General features: G+C 45.4%; 1 protein-coding gene across 1 annotated transcript in view; it reads right to left on the bottom strand.

Annotated features, from left to right (window-relative positions):
- DNAH1 (dynein axonemal heavy chain 1) overlaps nt 1–15248 on the bottom strand; it is a gene marked incomplete at its 3' end in the record, with an annotated part of 72181 nt that overhangs the window by 33322 nt on the left and 23611 nt on the right. The window contains exons 20-36 of the mRNA XM_079540465.1: nt 14157–14410; nt 13078–13290; nt 11288–11452; nt 10521–10642; nt 9895–10000; nt 8351–8530; nt 7697–7837; nt 6667–6830; nt 6075–6188; nt 5287–5475; nt 4360–4465; nt 3285–3398; nt 2812–2961; nt 2183–2269; nt 1891–2077; nt 1681–1772; nt 1015–1169 (exon numbers count right to left, since the gene is read on the bottom strand). Of these exons, the coding sequence (XP_079396591.1) occupies nt 1015–1169; nt 1681–1772; nt 1891–2077; nt 2183–2269; nt 2812–2961; nt 3285–3398; nt 4360–4465; nt 5287–5475; nt 6075–6188; nt 6667–6830; nt 7697–7837; nt 8351–8530; nt 9895–10000; nt 10521–10642; nt 11288–11452; nt 13078–13290; nt 14157–14410 (2539 nt within the window). The remainder of the gene's footprint in view (nt 1–1014; nt 1170–1680; nt 1773–1890; nt 2078–2182; nt 2270–2811; nt 2962–3284; nt 3399–4359; nt 4466–5286; nt 5476–6074; nt 6189–6666; nt 6831–7696; nt 7838–8350; nt 8531–9894; nt 10001–10520; nt 10643–11287; nt 11453–13077; nt 13291–14156; nt 14411–15248) is intronic.

The following is a 15248-nucleotide window of genomic DNA, read 5'->3' as shown; positions in this document are numbered from 1 at the left end:
GAAAACCGGAGCGCAGTGTCTGCTCAGACCATAAACTCCACTCCCATTATTAAATACATATTTATACAGTGATAGTGAAGTCCAGGGTATTTTACTGAGATCAAGGGAAAACAGTCTGCTCTAAAGCTCAGCTGATTAAAACAGATGGATTTATGTCTGCAAATGTGTTTCGTGTGGTTGCCGTACTTTTTTTGTCATGTTGATGTGACTGTATGCTGCCCTTGGATAGAGTTACATCACAAATAAACCATCAGGCTTAACTAGAAGATCCTATGGAACGACTGTCAGTAACAATGCATGAGAGCCCAGGCTTGGAAGCTCTGGTTCTTGGCATCAGTAGTGCTTTCTTGCTTGCACTTTTCCTGGAGGCAATGAGTTTAATATCTATTTAGTATCCCTGGGTTTATAGAACACGCTCAATAGTTTGTTGCTAAGTGGTGGGGGACAGGGCCATGGGGAGATTAACACAGCTTCTCACACCTTAGCCTCTGGATGAGTGAGCCACAAATGGAAACTCAGGCAGTAGCAGGACAACTGGGCTATTGAGATAGACAATCAGGCGCCTTGGCATTGGGAATGAAATGCTCCTTTGTGCCTGGAAGTCATCCCTCAGCATTATTGAAGGCAACCAGCATATTCATACAGAACAATCCAAGTGCGCAGTACAGAGATCACTTTCCTTCAGAAGCAAAGCAAGTTTTTAAGCTGCTTTATCTTAGAGCAGAGGAATTTGCTCCAAAGCAATTGAATTATTCCTTGTTATGCAGTTCATACTGCCAGCTGAGCTGCTGTACTGTCTGGGCATGTGTTGGCAGCCAGGCCAAGTGCACAATAAAAGATGTCAGCTTAAATCGTCATGACTGGCTATTGTAGCTCGGTGAGGGATAAGAACTTGATTGCTTTTGATTTTATGCCACTATCCTAAAGAGTTCTCAGCTTTGAAGAGAAGACCCTCAAGACCAGAAGATAAGGGTATCCAAGCTGGAAGGAAGGAAAGCAGGTTTTGTACTTTACCACTCGTGCGTTAATAAGTTAAACTCTCCATAAAGCTGGCCCATTGTGATGGATTTGGGATTCAGTACAAAGTAGCTGACTGGTTCGTAATTCCCACCACTGGCTGCAGGCTGACCTTGCAGTGACGTCATTGCAGCTGCCAGGACTTCATAACACTGCAGAAGTAGGAGAGCAAGAGGATAAACGGCCATGGCTCCATAACAACAAAGCCGTGTGCTCACAGCAACTGCATTTAAAGGGCAGTGAGAACGGAGACACAGGGAAAGACAATGCCATAGCAAGAGGATGCCTAGCTGTACTCATAGAAACGAGGGATTTTAGAAGCACGGGGAGGAACTTTCATCTCCTTTGGAAGAAGCATCTTGAGGTACCACATGCTGCTGAGTCCAGATGTTCAGGCTCAAAGTACAGCTCAGCCTTAGAAATCAGCAGCAATGCCAAGAAGCCTCAGCTTAACCTCCCAACTCCAAAGAGCAAGCCACTATTGTACTTCCCCATGGGTATGAGCCAGTACTAAAAGGCAGCATGAAACCATCTTTGTCTCCTAGTTTCTATCTGAGAGAGACTGGAAACGCTGCAGTGTGAGCCTTCTGTGAATTTTAACCCTCTGCACTATTAGATGAGCAACAGTTTGCTGGGGCCAAGGTCACAGTGTTTCAACCATACCTTCGTCTTCCCAGAGCCTGTCGGCCCCACCAACATGAGGCCGTGGCGAACCACAGTGGTTTCATACAGCTGGATGCACTTAGTCACAAAACCTGCAGAGGAAGGTGAAGCAGAGTGGGTCTGGGACCACCTGTCTCTTTCCTAGGGCACAGCACTGGACTCAAAGCACAAGGCCCAAAGAGAGTGCTTGTGGAGAGCCTCCCCCCTCACCATCAACATCCTTCAGACTCTTCTTGACGCAGGCTCTGCGAATGGCTTCTTCCAGGATGCCATAATCAACAGGCTGTTCTTTGATCTTGGGAAATAAGTCGGAGACTATACCTCTGAAGAGCTTGAGGTCATCCTGCAGAAATTTGGGTATGTTGGCATCCCTGATAGCCCGCAGGCAGATCAGATCCTGCAAAGATTTAAGAATTCATAACTTGAAAGATCCTGCCTCTCCTCTGAGGCTGCAGAAAAGGTGACATAAGCCTCTGACAGTGTGAAGCACAAGCATATTTACCTCATCCATAGTAGGATTTTCCTTTTTCAAGTTGCCAGCTGTTGAGATGACAGTCTTCACAGCTCTCATTCCAAAGTCATAGTGGTCCTAGAAGAGGCACAGAGGAGACAGTGTTATTGGATACGTGAGCATCACCTAAAAATCATCATAAAATCATGGAATGGTTTAGGTTGGAGGAAACACAAAGGATCATGTAGTTCCAGCCCCCCTGCCATGAGCAGGGCTGCCCCCCAACTAGCTGAGGTTGCCCAGGACCCCATCAACCTGGCCTTAAACCTTAAACCCCTCCAGGATGGGGCATCCACAACTTCTCTGGGAGCTTGCTACAGTGCCTCACCTCTCGGTGTAAAAAATTTCTTCCTAGCATCTTATCTAAATCTCCTCTTTTTTAGTTTAAAGCCATTTGCCCGTGTCCTATCACTATCAAATCATGTAAAAAGTTGATCCCCCTCCTGCTTGTAAGCTCCCTTCAAGAACTGGGAGGTTGCAGTGAGGCCCTCCCCAAAGCTTTCTTTTTCCAAGCTAAACAAGCCCAACCCTTTCAACTTTCCTTCATACGGAGGTACTCTGTGCCTAGACTGAGAAAACTCACACTTGTAAAACATATTCATGGACATTAAAGCATCTACCTGCGTGCTGAGCTGCTCTGACAATAGTTTGAACGTTGTGGTGATCTTCTTTGCAAGGACTTTAGCTTCATTAAACCCAAAGGAATAGAGTGAGATCTCAGCAATCATGGAGTAATCCGGGACCATCATCGCCACCGGACGGAAGAGAGCCTGCAATGTACAATTCCAGCACAAGATAAAGCAAGGTTTGTTTTTTTCTTGCTTTCTTCCAGCAAATTGAGAAGGCTGAGTTTGTGCCTCAGACTGTGCTGAGGGCACAGCGTGAGTGTACCTGACACCTGTCGGGATAGCGTGCCTGCAGACTGAAAGATGAGAACCATCTGCTTACAGATGTGATTCAAAGCTGAAAGTCATCCCAGAAACCTTCCAAAACGTTATTTCCTAAACTTTGCAATGACCACACTGTGGTCTGGTTGGCATCCAGTACGTGAATCGCAACTCTTCTTTCTGCCTGTGCTCTCTACTCTCATTACCTTCAGGTTATCTGGTAATTCAGTACGTCCTGCATATCCGGGGTTCATTGTGATGAACACTGCGCAGGATGGGACCAGGGGGATCTCCTTTCCTTCAAACACGAAGCGATCCACCTAGGAAATAAAAACTGTCATCCGTCTCAAAGCCTGACTTACGAAAAGGCAGCTGAACCTTTGGCGTGGCAAACAGTGGCTTTCAGGAGTTAAATTATGAAGCACAGCCATGCGCAGCTGCACCCAGCTGTAGCGATGCAATGTGGTCCCACTGCAGGAATCCACTCTTACCAGCAGGACTTCTCTCTGTTTAAGAGATCAGGCTCATAGAAGGTTTACTGATAGCACACTTTTTTATTTTTTGAACAGAGTTCTGCTCCTCCAGCTATAAACACACAACACCTTTTCAATATTTTTCTTTCTGCAGGAGAGTTTGGACCTGAATTAATCTGTGGTAGGAGAGGGCAAAAAGAAACTGAAATCCTTTTAGATCCGTGTAATTTCAGTAATTTCAGATAGGTGATAAAGCAGTGCAGAAGAATTCACAGACAGCAGGTTTCTAATTCCGAGTCAAAGTCAAACAGATTCAGGTCTTAACCCCTGTGAGTCTCCAGAGGAGCAAAGCAGAGGCTGGCTGCCAGATGGCTGACAGCTGAGTCTCCACGTAAAGCCAACAATTCATCTTACATTGCAACTGTGAGTGCATGAACATGCATTTTTTTTTTCTGTGCACATTGGGTTTCATGAACCCACAAAAGCTTGGATCATAAATGTGGTGCTGAGCAACTCGCAGCAGAGGGTGGCTGCCTTGTATCACAGCTCCAATTTTTATCAGCTCAGTGTCTCCCACACTGAAGTCTGCTGGCACAGCATCTCAAGCTGAGACTTTGAGTGTGGGCAGTAGTGGCAGTGAAGGCTAAGGTGAGGTTATAAAACTCATCTACAGTGAACACAATAATCTGACACAACGTGCCACAGGTGGGGTATTATTTATACCTCTCTGAGCTGCACCTGTACGTCCCTTGTGACAGTGCATGTAAAGACAGCTGTCTGCCTTTGCATCCCCATGTTTGTTACTTACTCTCTGCTGCTGTGCTTTCTGAATGGTTGTGATCTGCTGGGCCACCACAGACAGCACCTCGATATCAATGCGGTTGAACTCATCAAAGCAAGCCCACGCACCAGAGCTGAGCAAGAAGAGAAATAAGAGGGGAGTAAGGAACGTCAAACAGGAGCAAATACACTGCTGCAGGTTTAGCTAGGCTTAGAAATTATAAAGTCACATACTGGGGAACAAGGAGTGGACCCAACATCCCAGCGTCACAGTGAACAGGAGCAGGAGCCATAGTCCATCACCCCAACTATGCATCCCAGGTCAAGGCCATTTTTCAAAGCTTGGAAAGCTATGTACAAAGCTGGAAGGCATTATAGGTGGGTAATCTTCCCACAAAGCGTGGTTTAAAAAATAATTTCTTACAAATAAAACGTCTGAGAAAAGAGTGTCAGCATTTGTTAGAGTAACTAATTCAGATTCACCAGCATGCAACAGACTAATTGGACCAGCTCTGTTTGATACACAGAGAAGAGGAAAGCTTTTCTGAGAGCATTCCTCAGGGTTTAAAGCAATCTCTCTTGGATACTCAATTTCAGATACACCCAGCAAGCTCTCCTTAACATTAAGCTGCCTCTGGGCTGAATCTCAGTCCAACGTGAACAATTTTAGAACAAAAGCAAGAGCTGGAAACATTTGCACAGGTGTCTAATAGAGGGCTGGTGCAAAGCATTTGAATTCCGCCTTAAACGAACAGGATTTCTTTTCATTTTTATTGTTTTAATTGGCTCAACTGTCCACCTATTCTGGCAGTTTTGTAACTTTGCTCATGCTGGAACACAGCAACCTTCTTAGTGTGGCTTTGCTGGTTCTTTGGGGCTGTTATGAAAAATACCCACCTATTTCCAGCAACCAGCATCCCTACCCTCTCGTGGGCGATGACACGCAGTGTTGTACCTGGCCAGTCCCTTGAAAAACTTCCCCATAGCCATGAAGTCAAGCTGGTCAGAGCAGTTGAACACCACAGTTTGGATGGCTAGTGCCTTCCCCAGCTCTTTCGTTGTTTCTGTTTTGCCTGTTCCTGCTGGTCCCGCAGGTGCTCCTCCAAATTTCAGGTGCAAAGCTCCTGTAAGCGTCAGGTAACATCTGCAACAAAAATGAGACCAGATAATGAGAAGTATTTCTACTACTGGCTTCAGGAAAAGGAGAAATGAGCTCTCCAGATGGAGACAGGCAGGAATCCATCATTTATTTTTCTGCAGAGCTGCTTAGATATGCAGCACTTTGTGAAGGAGTTAGCTATGTGGCCTTGATTAGTATTCATGAGGGCCTGCATGGATAAATCCTCCTGCCACTGGCTATAAATTCACTCCCCAGAAAAAGGACAGTTACAAAAGGGTGTAACTATTATTACTGCTGCATATTCCAGAGTATTAGACATCCTTTTTATAGGGGTTTGCAGAAGAGCTCCTTAGCTATCAGGAGGGCATTTTAGACGAGCCAGAGTGCTGCATTAAGAACAGAAAGAAAGTAAGCAAATCGGTGTGAGCACTGATCACTAGGAACACAGTGGGACCGATGCCAAGGTGTTCTATCTCACAGAGACAATTACTGCACAAACGATTTCTATTTACATACATTAAGAACCAAGCCTGACACGTTCAGATTCTTGGTTTAAGCTCTCCCGAGGCTTGTTCCTCCAGAAAAAGAAGGTACATTTACTACCCAAAACCCAATTTCCTTACCTGTCAGTGAGGGGTGTGATAACTAGGCGGCCAGTGTTCCCAAGATACTCATAGCCATACACAAATTCAGCATTGACTGCTCTGATGTACAGGTCTCCCTTGGTCCAGTAGGATCTAGTGATGAGTGAACACGACACCAGAAGGATATAAGCCTTCTGGCAGACAATACATCAGCTCATAGAATTACAGCCTGCGGGTTCAGAGACCTGCATGTCATGATTTGCCTTTAGAGAAGATAAGGTAACACAGCGGGATGTTCAGAGCTTTCACAGGACCTGAAATGAGGTTTTCTATCAAGCACTGCACTCCTACTCAGGCAGAAGCAAGCCCTTTTACACTGAGGCATTTGAGACTCTGTGGTATAGCACAGTCTCTATTGCTGAAGTGTCTAAGTCTGTCTCAGATGCCTTAGAACTGGCATCTACAGGAGACCTGAGTCCCACTTCTCACAGGGATGTTAGAGGTGCCTCACAAATACTGCTTACAGATCATGCAAACTCTTGTTCCCATTTGTCACAGACGTGGCTGATGGGAGAAGAGAATAAAGACTGGCCAGGGAGACCAGGTGAGGTTCAACAGCTGGGCTCTCTACCTGAGCTGGGAGATCCACTCGAAATCATTCACGCTCGTCACATTCTCCTCAATCAGCTTTGCTGCAACATCCTTGGCATGGACCTCAATCACAATGAGAGCTGACATCACTGCTCGCTGCATCTTCGACAGTTTGCCACGGACCACAGCAACCAAATCAGCCAGCTGGGTAAGGAAAATACTGTGGAACAATCCATACCCCAACAACCCAGGAGTACTAACACGATGCAATAACCTTACTGCCTGCTAAGTACAGACCACAGGTTGTGTCCCAGCAGTTTCTGCCTCTTTCTTGTCAGAGAGGCGAATGTTCAGGAAGCAAATACTGCTCAGGGCTGCCTTGCCATGGAACTTCAGAGAATCACTTCAGAGTATCTCAAGTTGGAATGGACCCCAAAAGGTCATCATGTCCAACTTCTGACTCCACATAGGACCGTTCAGAATTCAAACCTTATTTTTGCAAGTGCTCTTTAAACTCCAGCAGCCTGGGGCTGTGACCACTGCCCTGGGGAGCCTGTTCCATGCCCGCTTCCCTCTGGTAAAGAACCTTTTCCTAACACCCAGCCTGACCCTCTCCTGACACAGCTCCAAGACGTTCCCCTCATGTACTGTCACTGTCACCAGAGAGAGGAGATCAGCACTGCCCCTCTGCTCCCCTCTGGAGGAAGCTGCAGGAGTTTGCAGTGATACTATTAGCAGTTCTCGCATTGAGATTTATGACAACAAACGTCCTAATCATTAAGATGATGGCAACCTGTTACTTATTTCTTGAACCATACCATGCAGGAGTGCATTTCCAAACAACACCCTGTAGCAATATACATGGAGCCAACCAGGTTTTGGGAGCTGATTTCAGGTAGTAGACACGTGGTGGTTCAGGTTAAGAGACAAAAGCACAACCCTTGGAATTCTGATGGTGCAGTATGTCAGTGTTTCTGCTATAGCAGATTGTCCTGCCTGTATTCACAAGCTATCTGATGACCGAGAATTTCAGTTCTGACAAGATCTTACCTTTACCTTCATTTTCCTACCTGAGCACTCAGCTGTGGGAAAAGCCTGCTGGACAAATCTCCTGATTGCAGAGCTTCAGACACCTCCTTTGTCCAGAAAATCTGACAGCCAACAATGGTCACCTGGCCAGGCCATTGCAAGACCCACGTAGTACGAGGGGTCTTGAAAACAAGAAAATAAATGACAGTAAGAATGACTCATTTCCTACTGTGAGATGCATCACTAACAAATAAGAACTGAGTTATTATTTAAGAGACTTTCCTTATTTATTTACTTTTTATTTCTTATTTTCTACCAGCATAGCTTTTATACAGAACCAAGACGCATTCCCTGTGATCACTGACTGTTGCCTTTACTGGCCCTCAGCACAGCGTGTGAAACATGAGTGCTGGTGAAGACCTTCTAAGAGAGTATCCTTCTACGAAAGAAGAGGGGAATAGAAATGGATTCAGAGGGCTGTTCTGTGATGCAGGGAGGTATTTTGTAGTCGTCAAATCAGCGTGCAGAGCTTGCATCCTCTGGACCATGAACTGTTTGCTGAACTATGCCTTCTGCAGGTTGTATTCAACAACTGCTAGAATATCACCAATTCATTAGCCCCATCACTGGTGACTTCTGTGGTAAGCCTAGGACCAAGCCACCACAGAACTGCAAGTCTGTGATAAAACTCTCACCTCTGGATAAACACCAACTGATCTTTCTATGTTGTCCCGTACGCTGGCCTTCATGGATTTCTCAACTTCCAGCAGCCAGTCCTCCACACTGTCAGTGGGATAAATGGCAGCAAACAGCTTCACCTCTTCTCCTTCAGCAGAATACATGTGTGTGATCTGCAGATCCTCCTGGAACTGTAGCTAATGTAGGAAACGCAACAGGAGACGTGAATGGCAACTTTCTATCCCTGCCTTCCAGCCACTGAACGACAGTCAGGATGCAGCATAGAATGCTCCCTATAAATGTGGTGCCCAACTTGGCTGGGAATAACAAAGTGTCACAGATGTGCAAGACAACCTCCTCAAAAAAAAAAAAAGGAGGGTGATCACACAAAAATAGGAGATTCACATCACAGGTTTTGTTCAGGTGAAGCAAATCGAATTATAGGTGGGATGAACATTTCTCAGCCTGTCTGGAATTCAAACCCTTGATTCTTGTTCAATTCTGTAGATTCAGGTTGTTTTCCTTGAGGTCAGAGTGCCTGGTTTTAAAAGTGAAATTTTAACAGCTTCTCTGCTGCCCCAGCATATCACTGACAGTCCCCTTATTTATTCCAATGGCTTTGCATCAGGTTTCCAGTTCAATTTCCTTTCTATTTTCCCAAGCTAATGACTAGGAGATTGGTTTCCATGTCTGAGTATTGCAGTGGCGTGAACTGTGTCTAGCGTGGAGTCTGAAGTCAATTAGGAATAATAAAGAGGAAAATAGCAGGGTTAACCCCACCCAGCCCCTAAATCAGGATGAAAGCAGAAACTCAGTTCAATTTAGCCTTGTTTACTCCCTCCTGAGACTGTCTGTAAGCAGGGGATACCACCCTCACCAGGTGTCTGTGAGTAGAGAGCTATGTCTGAGCTATTTAGCAATTAGGCTACTGGACAAGATGATCTAGTGAAAGATGTCGCTCGTCTGCGGGTGCAAAGATCCAACACAAATCCAAACCCAAATCATTCTGCTACTCTCTTTCTCCCAGCCTCCATGGTGAGACAGACAGGTATTTTCAGGAGCGTCCACTCCTCCTTAGTTGGTCATCTAAGAAACATTCCAGTAAGCTGTCTTTTGCAGATGCCTGTCTTCCCCCGTTGTCTAAAAGCAAATCATGTGCATCCAGTTCTCAGGCACATGTCTGGCTCTGAAATGTCTGAAGTGAGGTTGCTCGGATCCCTCTCCAGGGCAGCCAGTTAACTGTGGAGAGCTGTTCTGCTGGAGATGTATTTTTATACTTTGCAGCCTGAGTGACTTATCCACCCCACCTCTTTTCTTAATGCTGTTCAGAAAAGGGCAGAACGAACTCAAGGCTTTTATCCCTCGTGGAAGAGGGAAGCTGCCTGAAAGAGCCAACTTGTTGCGTTCTCCTGGTGGCAGTTTGCATCTTGCAGTGCTTACAGGAGATACGTTTCCACACAGCAGAATATGAAAACTCCCCCAGATCTCAGAACGCCCCTAAGTTCCCATGACATGAGCTCCCCAGAGGTGGGCCAAACCTCTAAGCGCTTGCTTTGCTTACCTGTGCAATGTTCTCAAAGCATTTCCGAAGGTGAGGCTGTACAGCAGTGGGGTCTTTTGTCTGGGACAGTATTTCCAGCAGCTCATCGTCCGAAAGGAAGTAGAACCTGAAAACAAAGACTGAGCTGTGGGAAGAGATTCTTTTTAACACAGCATCACGGATGGAGTCCTGGCAAGAGGAGGAACAAGCCCCATTTTTGACTGCTCATTGATCTCTTTGTATTTGTGTAGCCATCTACCTCTCTCTACTTCTTCATTAATCAATTACATTCATGAAAAGCAGCTTTCAAAGAATAGCAGCATTCCTTCAGGAATAAGGGGCAGTTACATGGGGGTTATTTTGCTTCCTGCCATCCTTTACAGACCAATCCCAACGGAAAGGCACAGATACACACTATGCAACCGGACCACCCTTCACTTACAACTTCTGTGCCTGCCTGTATTCTCCCCATCAGATGGCAGCATTGAAAGGCACAGCCTTTCTCGATGTTTGCACTCTCATGACAATATCATAAGCTTACATTTTTTTGCTCTGCTCTTTCTTGGCACAGTTAACTGGAGTGAACCACTCCTTTCATATGTTCTGAACCAGAAAGTGTGATCCAGCCCACTGAAATCTGAGGTTACCTGGGAAAAGCACCTCTCTTGGTCTCCAGGTATTCACTCAGCCCTTTCTGCACGAGCTCCAGTAATTTGTTACATTTTTGCAGGTTTTCTAGCAGCACAGGATCAGGGCACAAAGACATCACCTATAAGCAGAGCAGGGACACAGGAAACGTCAGTATTCTGAGCATGTGGGCATAAGGCACTGGAGATAATTGAGCTGCCCAGTGGATAGGATCAAAATGATTCATTCACAAGAGAGCTTTCACAAGGATCTGCAGAGGTGCGAGCTTTGTGGGCAAGGAGGGGAAATAGTACTTATGAATATGACAAATATATGTCTGGATTGCTTTAAATACTAACATTTGTAATAAGGAAGACAAGTGGTGATGGAGTCCTGGGAATTGGAAAGCAGAGGAGTGCAGAGCACTTGGATTGGGACACAGAAACCAATGACCCTAAACTACCTTACAGATTCAGCCTTGAGGAAGAATTGAGGGAGGTGTCTTGTGGTTAGAGTTGGAGCTGGTTACAAGAGTTGTTGGACAGTCTTTGTGCTAGGGAAGACACCATGAGAGACAGCAGACTGATGCAAGACTTCACAGAGAATGACTCTGTGGACTTAGCATGGAAAGCTCACGGTCCAAGAGAAGAAATCTAGCACACTGATCTGGGCAAGGCCTTACTGTTTATACAGCACTGATCATGCCCAGATCATTGCAAAAGCAATAACTCTTGTGTGATACAGCTCCAAGGAATTTGGGATAACTGCGATTTATCAAGGCACTCACCTCGGGATTTTCATTAGCGTTCTTCATGATGATCCTCCAGTCTGCATCCATCATCTGAAAGCACTCACTTTCCACTGGCAGCTGTCTTTTGATGTCTTCTGACCTAAAGATGGGCTCCAGATAGAGCCAAGAGCACTGGCAGTTCAACCATTCCTCAAGGACATCCTAGTGGGAAGGACAGGACACCTCTCCATGAACCTGTTTGACTAAAGCAATCAAAACTGGGCAACAAAACATGCTAAGAAATGAATGAATAAAACAAAAAAGGAACTGATGCTGCACCTAAACCTACCACAGTGTAAATTGCAGAGCCAGGAACTGGAAGGTCCTTCTCCTCAGAAAATAAACAATAAAATTATATAAACACTCCTATTGCTAACTGCTGTCAGCAGGCATCAGAATCAGCACTTATGAGTTTAATGGAGGCGGTATGGATCTACGTATAAGTTGATACTTGATCTCAAAGGGGCTTTGTGGTGCCAGGTCAAATTTTTGCGGCTCGTGTTTCTGTATTTCACAGCAGATACTGCTTTTGTACAATGAGCTGGGAATTCATTTTGTGAAAAGAGCTTTTTTGGGCAAAAAGAATGACAAATAAAACACCTCAGACTGTGCAGTTCTGTCACATCCTCTCCCCTGTCTCACATAAACTAGCTAAAGCCTTGCCTACAGAACAATCCACAAATAGATCTTCAAACAATCTTCTCCAAATTAAGAGAACGAATGAAAAGTCAATCATTTAAGGTAGACATCACAGAGTTAACCCTGTTTGTCATGCATTTGCAGGAAGACTGGAAGGTGTGGGGAACCTGCCTAAGCCCACAGAGCGGTGTGTCTGACTGCCTTTCTGCCTGCCAGAGGAAACCATCCTTGCTTACAGGAAGCTGTCTTCTACCATTCCCTGCACACATGCAGTCACTTGACCTAGCAAGAAGTGGTTTCCTCATAATGCAGACAGCTGTGTTTGCCATACCCCATCAGCTAACCCTGCTAAGCCACATCCCAGGAGAGGATTCATGAGCCTTTACAGACAGGAATGAGCGAAACCTAAGGAAGAAGGTAGGAAAGGCAGGGTGCAAACAAAATGTCACAGTCAAAACTACGCAGTAAATAACTGCATTTCCCCACATCACCTTCTGCCTTAGGGCTTACAGTAGCATTTCTGTATCCTTGTGAGACAAGATCAGCTCTCTAGCAGCCTATGGCCCAAGCTCACCCAGATGGTAAGCACCAATAAACAGGCAATTATGAATAACAAGCAACAATGCTGCTGTAAATCAAACAGAGAGTTCTCCAGCAAGACAGTTATACAGAAATTTTTCCCCTGCAACAAAATGCTGTTCTGCTGGTAGAGCCCTGCTGCATCCTGCACATTCAGGCTCAGGTCTGACACAGAAGGCATTGTTTTCCAGATCTTGTTCTGAACAGCAGCATTCTATCCTGTGATATGTAAATGGTTTTGTGTGGACAGCACTCAGGGTTTAGTTCAACATGATTAGCACATGGCTTGTAAAGAAGCTGTAAGGCCCACTTAGTGTAATGTTATTAGAGATGCCACCAAGAAGTGTTGTCAAAGGTAGTAAAAGGGCTGAAATTTCATCACTTCTGTTTGCAGAATAAGGCACTGAGTTTGTCCCCTTTTTTTAGAGTCAGAGAGATTTAACCAGACTTCTGCCTCCCAAGAAATTATCTTCCTGACAGTTGTGTAACCCCCCACAGTGCTGATGTTAAAGCATGGCAGCACGTGCTAGGTGCTGGCCTTCAGATATATGTAGCTAAGAGACTAGTACCTGAGTCATCTTCAGCTTATTTTCCCATGTGTTCATTCTGTCCTCAAAAGGTTTTTTGAATGGTGAGAAGGACATGCTCTGAATCATGACAATATGATCATCTAGGAGCTGAGAAGCTTCATCAGTGTTCTTCAGAACAAAGGTACCCGTGTCTTTGTAAAGCGACACAGTAAATGAAACAGAGCTCCATTCACTCTCCATCTTGTTGAGTGCCTAGAACAGAGGGACACATTTAATTCTCAGGTACAACCTATGCGATGGTTATTGCATCTCCCACATCTCTCCTAATGCCTGCTGACAGATTTTTGCCCTTGGATTTCACTGAAAACTGCAGCTGTGTATATAATGCATCCATTTGCCCATGGACTCAACGCCTTGATGCTGTCCTAAAAGGACATCTGGAGAGGAGAAGGCATTTTCAGAATCCAGAGCATCACCGATACTACTTGGATGCACAGAGGATGCCAGCAGAGTTTCTGTTAATGATAATGGTTATGATGGCTTTGTGGAAGGGGCAGCTATCCACTAGGAACTCACCTGAGATCTCAGAGTACAAAAACTGCCATACAGTAATGATTTTCAACTAATACCACCTTAGATCACATCAGCACTGATGAACTGAAACTGGAAGACTATCCAGCCTATAAATCTCCAGAGCCAGCAAATCCTCCCTGCACGCATTCACCACATGGAAGGATTTGCGACCTCCATTTCTAGTCACAGCTAATCTTCCTGACATGACTTTTGGCAGGCAGAACGCTGCCAATCGAATGATTTTATCTTGAACAGTTACCAATCTCACACTGAGGTGAGGGAACCAACCAGTGGATCAACATAACCATCAGGTACTGCTGTCACGCTGCAACTGTGGGTTCCTTGCAAAGCAAAATAACTTCCAGTGCACGAATTTAATCAGGTGGCCGTTGCTCCCATGTCCAAGGGACTCCTGAGATGTGCTGCAGAATGCACATAAAGCTCTGGAAGCACATGAGTGCCACCAAGGCAACGAATGGCTGCTCAACAGAAGTCCAACAGAAATATCCCTAAAAACAATGGGACACAAATCCCTCTCTCCTCACATTCTCAATAGCGTATTCCTTGCCAGCTATCTCAGCCACTTTGGTAATACTCTCAATATGGTCCTGCAGGTTCATATCCAAACAGCGACGAAGCGTCAGATCGGATTCTAGCTTGATATCCATGTTCGTATCTTCTGACAGCATCTCCCAGTGCCGCCTTTTCATACCAGGATTGTTCAGCCCTTGGATTAAGGGGACGTAGAGTCGGAACTCTTCAATCTTGTCTCGGAACTCCATTGCCACACCCTGGCATGCTTTCAGGAAGAGAATCGGGAAAAAAAAACCATCAGCAATAACAGCGTGTGAGGAAGTGGCCTTAATTTCCTACAAAAGTTACCTAAAGCCTGAGGCGCTTGTAGACACAGGGTATGGGCAGGAGACACAGGGTAAAAGCAGCAGGAGAGAAAGCAACGGAAAAAATGCAGGCTTGAAGATTGTCTCTGTGCTGCTGCTAAGCAAGGATACAAGATGCTTCCAGAAGCAGGCCTGCCCATTAGCCTCACAACTGCTAGAAGCAAGTCCATGCTAAGCAGAAGTGTGCCATAGCCCAGAGCTCACCGTAAGATTCCCTTTTGAGCTCTGGCTGCCACACACGCCTCTTTTTGACTGCACCCTGCGTGGCGGTGCTGCGTAGTGGCAGCGAGGATGTGAGCACCCCACATCCCTGCTGGTGGTATGCAAAGGAGGCTCAAGGCCAAAGCACACGTTATACCAGGTGGAAGGGAATATTGCCACGAATATGAGCAGGTATTCTTAGTATTTCTGTTTACCATAATGATTCATAGTTACGCATCCACTCATCACCTCCTCCACTGGGGCTGATTCATGGCATTGTTTAAGAGAGAGTTCAAGTTAAAAAGGATGAATCAAAAATTTCCCACTGCAAAATATATTTCAATCTAAGCCATCTGGTAGATTTTAGAACTAGCTCCAAAGAATGACCAACGGATCTCCCAGCATCAAGGAATGGGAAGTTAAGCTGTGACTGAACACTCAATTCCACTTTTACTAGGGGTGATGATAAGAAGATCTTCATGTGACTTGCAAGGGCTGGATGAGATCATTTATATTTCATATACATTTACATAGGAA

Source organism: Tetrao urogallus (assembly GCF_951394365.1).
Source record: "Tetrao urogallus genome assembly, chromosome: 10".
Lineage (NCBI taxonomy): Eukaryota > Metazoa > Chordata > Aves > Galliformes > Phasianidae > Tetrao > Tetrao urogallus.
Note: the sequence above shows the minus strand (reverse complement) of the source record. Positions and strands in the feature narration are given on the sequence as shown.